We start from the raw sequence: 7,937 nt of genomic DNA, 5'->3' as shown, positions 1-7,937 counted from the left end.
TAATTAAATTGTCTTGAATTTTCAATTATAAAGATTAGAACTAAACAAGCTGCTGAACTAACTCAAAATTTAAAGTTATTGCTTCCAACTTAGACCTCAGATATTTGTTTTATTGTTCTATTTGTTCATGTTTTATTTTTGTTTATTAAGTCAAGCTCGGTCTGTAACTTTCGATGTAAACTGTGATTTTTGTAATAGTCAAATTGATTATAAATAAAGTGGGGGGAAAAATTGTCTTGAATTTGTTTTTTCAGTCTTTCAAAAAGTTGTAAAAAAAATGTGGTTGTTGAGACAATATGAATTATTTGTAATCTGTGAGATGTCAACACTTTTGTTATTCAAAAAGGCTGAGTCAAGAACAAGAAAAAAGTCTACTTCCAGGTGTTTTAGAAGGTCATGGTTTTCTAATTTTGAGGTGAATAATATTTCAAGTAAATTCTTTCTCTAAAACAGCTCTTTTATGCAACAAAACAGTAAAGTTCCCCAACAAAAAGCTGGAAAAAGGAACTATAGAAGAAATAAATCAAACATTATTCTCCATTGTTTCAATAAACTGAAGAATTGCAATCCTCCTGATAAGTTATAGTGACTATAACGTGCAAAAAAAGCCCACAGGAGAAATGACATTGTGTTCTGCTGCCATCAGGAGGAATTAATGTGATACTACAAGAGTTTCCACCTGAAGTTTTTACCAAATGCACGCTATATGTGCCTATTTGAGTATGTGCCTAAGATTTTATATTTTGTGTTTCTTTTTAGTTTTGAAGAAACTTTTACAGTAAAGCAGGGGTGGTTAAAGTACATTTAACTTGGTAATTTCTGTAAAGCTGCTAACAGTGAAATTGCCCCCTACTGTCACAAGTGGAATCAATGTGGTACTGCAGGTTTCAACAATAATTTAAACTCTAGTTATTGCCCTTTTACCCATGTTTATTGAGGTCTTTTTTAATACGATTTCATCTCATTTTGACTTGGATTTGATCAACAGCATAGTAACAAGTGCTCCATGTTGCTTGTTTCTTGTCCATGTCAAAAAGTGTTGAAGGGTTCCACCCAGTAGGCAGGGTCAACAGGTGATGTGACAAGCAGGTTAAACAAGAGTTGAAACCAGAAACAAGTTGATCCTTCGGCAGGATCCGGTTAGGAGTGTTTTGAATTAGTTTGTCTCTGTAATACTATCTTACAAAAATGGATAAGACTTTTAGTTTTATTTTAGATACCTATATGACACCTTATTCTAGTTTTTTAATTGACGACAGCCCCCTGAGATTGCAAAATAGAATTGTTTTTAATGTCTTCAGACTTATATTTTAACCTTGGATTTACTTAAGATCTATACTTTGGAACTGTTGGAACAAAATGAGGACCTTTGTTTCATTTGCACTCTGGACTGAGAGAGGAACTTTTTGCATGCTGCTGGTCCTCCTGCTCGGCTGCACTGGAGGGAAATGTGAGCTCCAGGAGTCCAAACCTGCAGCAGCGACCAACATCCCTGCTGTCAAACCTGTACACAATGAACCCCAAGCCTTCCCTGAAGAGGAAATCGGTTACCTTCCTGTCTTTACCATGGACTATCCTCGGATCCAGGTCCCCTTTGAGTTCACATTGTGGATTCTGCTGGCTTGTTTTGCCAAAATTGGTATGTTTGGATCAATCTTTTGAGAATTGTTGAGGTTTGTAGGTCATCCCATTAGTCCAATTTTTTCACCTTTCTCCAGGTTTCCATATTTACCACAAAATTACAATTTGGATCCCAGAGTCCTGCCTCCTCATCACCATCGGCCTCATAGTGGGTGCTATCATGCACGCAGTCAAAGAGGAGCCCCCCGCCGTCCTAAGTTCAACCGTCTTCTTCCTCTACATGCTCCCACCCATCGTCCTGGACAACGGCTACTTCATGCCAACGAGGCCATTCTTCGAAAACGTTGGCACAGTGTTGTGGTACGCTGTGGTTGGAACTCTGTGGAACAGCATCGGCATTGGGGTTTCCCTTTTTGTTATCTGCCAGTTTGAGGTGTTTGGAGTTCAAGACATCAACCTGCAGGTCAGTTAAAGTTACAAGAAGTACAGGAGGGTTTGCTTTAGTTTAAGGAAATCTCCAGTGAAAATGCCCACAACGTTTCTGAAAATCCCAGTGAAGAATCCAGAATGTTTCATCTGTAAAATATTGAATTACAAGTTTCTTAGAAACTCTTTAAATTGCTCTGAAAATAGATTTTAAAACATAGCAATTATCATGTACTTTCATTGTAGTAATCATGGCTCATCCTCGGAGCAGACAGCAGGAATCAACCTTCTGTTTTTTTCCCACTCGGTTTGCTGCAGGAGAACTTGCTGTTCGCCTCCATCATCTCAGCCGTGGACCCTGTGGCTGCGCTGAATGTGTTTGAGGACATCGGAGTCAATGAGCAGATTTATATCGTCATATTTGGAGAGGGGCTTTTCAACGATGCTGTCACTGTGGTGGGTACAGGGGAATGTGGTAACTGTGAGCTGTGTTGTGGTAGCCTTGAGGCTGCTATGTTCACAATCCAGATACACCACTGCCACCAAATAATAGTTTGTAGATGCAGAGTTAATTGTTTTTTTCTGAAAGTTTAATTTATGAGCAGATGTATCCATGCAAAATCTGGATTTCCTCTCCCAGTTAGGTTTGAACTTTAAGTAAGAAAACCTAAAAATGTGATGTTTTCAAGGCAAGTTCTACTTTTACTGTCCTTTTTTCTAAAGGACAGTAAAAGTATTCATGGACATACTGTGTATCAAAGCAGATGATGATTTCCTCTGTAAATCTTAGTCAGACTGAACATTACATACATGTTTCATGTCTCAAGTTTTCAATGAATAATGATGATATATATATTTTTGTGCATCAGAAATGGGCTCTTTGAAATGCACATTTCTTAAAGTTAAACTTCAGCACAGCTCATTTCAAAGACAGATGCTTCGTCTACTTGGGGGAATAAATAGACTAGGTCTATGTGCCCCTGCAATCTTCCACTCAGTCTAGTTCATCCAGTTTCACATTGTTGAATGGGAACGTCAACCAGCTCTACTTTGGCCAGGTTTCACTCTAGAAACTAGTTTCACTCCACACATCCTGCCCCTGATCGTCTTTTCTTCAATAAGCGTGTCTATATTGGCCGTCATCTAACACAAGCACTGTCAGAAGATGATTTTAAAAGGATCCAAAGTGAATCTTAAGTGTGTTTGGAGCAGATTCTTGAATGTGTTTGAGCCGTTAAACCTGCTTTACGACAGCTGTGTGTGATCTGCAGCTGACTTGGGTCCCTTCTTAAAATCTCAAGCTAAATCTTACCTTCTGTCTTTGTGTCTCATCAGCTATTTTACAACATGTTTTCCTTCCTGGCAAACCTGCCTGAAGTTGAATCCCTCAATGTGGTTCTGGGAGCAGCCAAGTTCGTCGTGGTGGCAGCGGGAGGCATCTTGTTTGGCTTGCTGTTTGGATTCACGGCTGCGTTCACCACACGCTTCACCCACAAAGTCCGTCAGATCGAGCCCCTCTTCGTCTTCATGTACAGCTACCTGGCGTACCTGATTTCAGAGTGTTTTTCAATCTCCAGCGTCTTGGCGTAAGTTTCCTCCAAAAATAACCTGAATCCAACAGGCAGAGGACGAAAGAGCTTTCAGATGTCTCATTAAATAAACACATAGGCAAGATCCTATCTATCTACAGTATCTATCTAAGCTAAAATACAGAAATATTCTCAGAAAAATAAACCAAGTAGCAAAGGTAAAGGTCTTTAATTAAATACATTTTTAAACAATTTAAGTTTTAAATACCTTAAAGAAATGATGTTTTAAATATAAGATAAATGATCCTTCATTCAGGAAAGAAAAGATAAAACAAGTTGAGATATTTTGAATTATGCAGAAACAATTTTACTGAAGTGGTGGATTTTTACATTTATTTTAAGAATATTTTTGCAGTTAAATCAACAACTGTATATCTTACACCACAACCTACAACTGCTTCCTTACCCTGACCAATACAGTATCATATGACGTGAATGTAACTGTACACTAGAGATATGAATCTTCTTTACTCTTCAGAGTCCTTACATGTTTGTACAACTAAAAAAACCTGTTCTACTACCTCATTTCTCACCCTTGGAGTATGACGAAACTTCAAAGCAAATGTGTGGCATCTTATAAAGCATGTGATCATGGAGGTAGCAAGGTAACAAGTGCTGACTCAATACTCCCTGTGTGACTGTAAATGCAGTTGAGTGTGTGCACTGAAACAAGGAGGGAAAAATGAGAGCAGAATAAAGGATTCATATTTCATAAGAACAAACTCCTGTGTAAAATGTGACCCATGGCCTTTGTAAATATATCATCTATCCATATTTACTGAAGTTTACCAACATTTGCTCGAGGAATTCCTGCACGTTTCTAAAAAAATCCAGGGTTTACAAAAAATTCCTGATGAAAATTCTCTAAATGTGGTTATAAGGCAAATAATAAAAAACATCTTAGTCCTTTCGAAGCATTTATAGGGAGCGTGAATGTGTTACAACATAGTTTATATAAAATAAGAAGTCATATTTCTTTAAATTAATCATTTTTTTTATTGATGATTTTTTTCAATATTCCTCTCTCTGTGCAGCATTATAACATGTGCCATAACCATGAAGAACTATGTGGAGGAGAATGTATCTCAGAGATCCTGTACCACCATCCGCCATGTTATCAAGATGCTGTCCACTATATCTGAGACCCTCATCTTCTTTTTCCTGGGTGTTGTAACCATAACAACTGACCACGACTGGAACTGGGCCTACATAGTGTTCACGCTGCTGTTTGCCTTTATCTGGAGAGGACTTGGTGAGAACCTGAATTTATCCTATAAAAAACCCTCTTATAAAGTTCTAAAATTCCAGTTGACTCCCAAAACTTTGTCTTGCAGGCATCTTGGTGCTGACCCAGATCATTAACCCGTTCCGTACCATCCAGTTCAGCAGCAAGGACCAGTTTGGCCTCTCTTATGGAGGCCTGCGAGGGGCAATCTGCTTCGCTCTGGCCTTCACTTTACCAGAAGACATCAACAGAAGGACCCTGTTTGTCTCAGCTTCTATTGCTGTTATCATATTCACTGTTTTTATCCAGGTGAGGCCTTCACAGTCTGCTTTATACTCGCACTTTAAATACAGCAGTCTTTCATAACTAACTCCTATAAATATTGTTTTTTCCTGTTGTTCGAAGGGTATCAGTATCCGTCCTATTCTCGAATATCTAAACATCCGGAGAACCAACAAAGACCTGAACACCATCAACGTGGAGGTTCACACCAGGGCAAGTATCACTTTTGGTAGATAAAATATGAAGCAGGTTAATTCATGAACTGTTCCAAACATGTTTGCATGCTCGTATTTTAACCAGGTGATGGAGCACGTTGTGAGTGGCATTGAGGATTTGTGTGGACAATGGAGCCGCTTTTACTGGAAAGACAAGTAGGTGTAACGTGTTCATTCACAAAACTAGATTGATTGGAAACAATGCCAACTGCTAAAATAGTCCTATTGAAAAAGATAAAAGTTATTGGTTTGAGATTTTGTTGGTCTTTTCCTGCAGAAATTGACTAAAAATCCACACTACAAGGATTTGTACAGCAGCAGTTTTTATTCTGTTGTCTTTGGGTCAGGTTTAAGAAGTTCAACGATCGTGTTTTGCGGCGCATACTGGTCCGAGAAAACAAAGCAGAGTCCAGCATTGTGGCCCTGTACAAGAAACTGGAGCTGCAGAGCGCCATCGAGTTATTGGACACACCGATGGGCGACCTCAGTGCAGCGCCATCTATTGTTTCTCTTTAGTAAGTACTACAGCTTGAGTTGTTTTAAAAGATTTTATATCTTACTATAGAGAGGAGTTCTCATCTGTAAAATCAGTTTTTTTGTAAAAGTTTTGATGCTTTACAATCTGTCAGCCCTGAACTTTTAGTCCTTATTGCATTATAATGGCTCATTATTGATATAGAAGTCAATGTACTTCTTAAAGTCTCTGAGTCTGTATCAGCATGAGTCCATCAGCTTAATGTAACTTGATCTAATTTCCTCCAGCCGATGACGATGTTTTTCCATCAGATGAAAGTCTTAATCACATCCTGATAGTAAAGCAATAATAATCCATTACATTTAAGTATTATCTGTCATTCACTGTTCACTGCTCTCACCTCCTGTCAGTGACGAGAGGAAGGAAGCATCCCGACCCAAGAGGAAGTTCAAGGCGACTGACATCAGGAAAATGCACGACATCCTGTCAAAGAACATGTACAAGATCAGAGAGAAGGTAAATACAACACCTGCATATTTACTTTCCTTAAGAAGTAATGTCACTGCCTCCATTAACACCCCTCATATTCACAAATCTTAAAACTTTCTCCAAAGTTTTTTAGCTAAAATTATATGTGCTTTTCTTTTCTCCTTAAGTGTGACCATAGTGTGCTAGTTTTCCACATTTTACCTATTTTGGACAATACCTTGTAGATAAAATTAATATAGTAAATAACCATCCGTGTTTTCCAGACGATGGCTTACACCAGCAAATACAATCTGCCCGACGACAGCAAAACAAGGGAGATTCTGATTCGCCGGCATGCAAGCATCCGACGTAGCCTTCGGGCTGAAAGTTTCCATGAGCAGGTGGGTTTTTTGTAGCTAAAATGTTGAAACTGTATCACTATCTTTTTTTCACTTGTATCAATGTCACTCTTCCTCCTCTACTAGCCTGACCAAAGAATCCCAAGAGATAAAAGGTACTACTCACTCCAACCTGGAGGGGATCTGGAGAATGCCTTTATCCTTAGAAGAAGAAGTCAGGGTGCGTTTATGGCCTGATTATGAAGTTCTGGATCTTTTTTACTCACAAAGAAACTAAATGCTCACATATTTGTGTTCCTTCAGGTGGCAGTGGTGACGTGGACCATCTCTCAGTCCGTCTCCAGCCCTCCAGTGTGTCGCCACGCTCCTCATCTCGCTCTTTCAACCCAATGAGGCAATTAAACACAATCACAGAGGATGGAAGTGCTGCCCACCCATCTCCCTCACTTCCTGATGTAGATTTTCGGGATGTCAGGGGGCCTAGAAGTCTTGGAGGAGCTAGTCTTCGAGGTAGAAAAGCACCAGTTCCTGCACTGAGGAGGCAAAGTTCAGATCAGGTAGATGGAGATGAAGACTCTGATCGTACAGGAGAAAGAGTGGAACAAGTGCAACCACCCCCTCTACCACCGCCACATGTTTGGGTGCCTGATGACCAGGATCAAAGAGACAATGTTGCAGGAAACCCCTTACTTAGAAACTCTTCACAAGGGCCTCAGCGCTCAAGCAGATTTTGAAGGACTAAGACGGAATGATTTTGGCTCATTAAGTCAGTAAGGGTGACGAAGAGAAAACCTCATTGGACAAGATACTGAACAAGGTGTAATTAAGATTTTTTGGGTGGGTTTTTTAAGACTGTATCACCAAGACAGGACAGAGGACGGAGTCAGAAATCAGAGAGAGAGAGAGCAGGGAAAGGTACACGGAAAAGGGGCCACAAGTTGGACCCAAACCTGGTGCAGCTGCCTGCCCCAAGGGCTGTAGCCTTAGTGGCGTGCTAACCAATCACCAGGCCACCAGGAAACCCATGGTGAAATGAACTTACTGGAAACTTTGAATTGCAAACAATGGACATGATCAGAGTTGAGTTGAAACATAAAAAAATATGTGACCTTTTTCCACAGCAAGAGTACTTTTTTCTTTGTTAAAAACAGACAACAAAGTGTCATTAAACTGTATTATTGACCTCTTCTCTCTAATATTTGAACTGTTCTTAACTATGAAACATGAGGTTTGATTTCCACCCACTGAAATCCTTCTTTTAACAATGCCCTTTTCACTGTGGTAAAGATAAAGCAGTATAACAGCCTAAACTTAAGG

General features: G+C 39.5%; 1 protein-coding gene across 1 annotated transcript; it reads left to right on the top strand.

Moving 5' to 3' along the window:
- Positions 1 to 761: 761 nt before the first annotated feature.
- LOC306818904 (sodium/hydrogen exchanger 2-like) lies at positions 762 to 7,933 on the top strand. Its single transcript, XM_079336636.1, has 13 exons — positions 762 to 1,639; positions 1,719 to 2,044; positions 2,326 to 2,463; positions 3,343 to 3,593; positions 4,631 to 4,848; positions 4,931 to 5,130; positions 5,227 to 5,316; positions 5,404 to 5,474; positions 5,666 to 5,833; positions 6,204 to 6,309; positions 6,546 to 6,662; positions 6,747 to 6,840; positions 6,924 to 7,933. Exons 1-13 carry the CDS (start codon positions 1,360 to 1,362, stop codon positions 7,352 to 7,354), a joined length of 2,490 nt encoding a protein of 829 aa, XP_079192762.1. The 5' UTR covers positions 762 to 1,359; the 3' UTR covers positions 7,355 to 7,933.
- The last annotated feature ends 4 nt before the right edge of the window (positions 7,934 to 7,937 follow it).

Source organism: Symphodus melops, assembly GCF_947650265.1.
Source record: "Symphodus melops genome assembly, chromosome: 23".
Classification (NCBI taxonomy): domain Eukaryota; kingdom Metazoa; phylum Chordata; class Actinopteri; order Labriformes; family Labridae; genus Symphodus; species Symphodus melops.
This window is presented reverse-complemented; position numbering and strand designations above follow the sequence as displayed.

Coding starts and splice junctions, on each gene's coding strand:
- LOC306818904 (XM_079336636.1), top strand. CDS start 1,360: ATGAGGACCTTTGTTTCATTTGCACTCTGGACTGAGAGAGGAACTTTT. Junction 5,131..5,226: donor TATTCACTGTTTTTATCCAG/GTGAGGCCTTCA, acceptor TGTTGTTCGAAG/GGTATCAGTATCCGTCCTAT. Junction 6,663..6,746: donor CTGAAAGTTTCCATGAGCAG/GTGGGTTTTTTG, acceptor CTCCTCTACTAG/CCTGACCAAAGAATCCCAAG.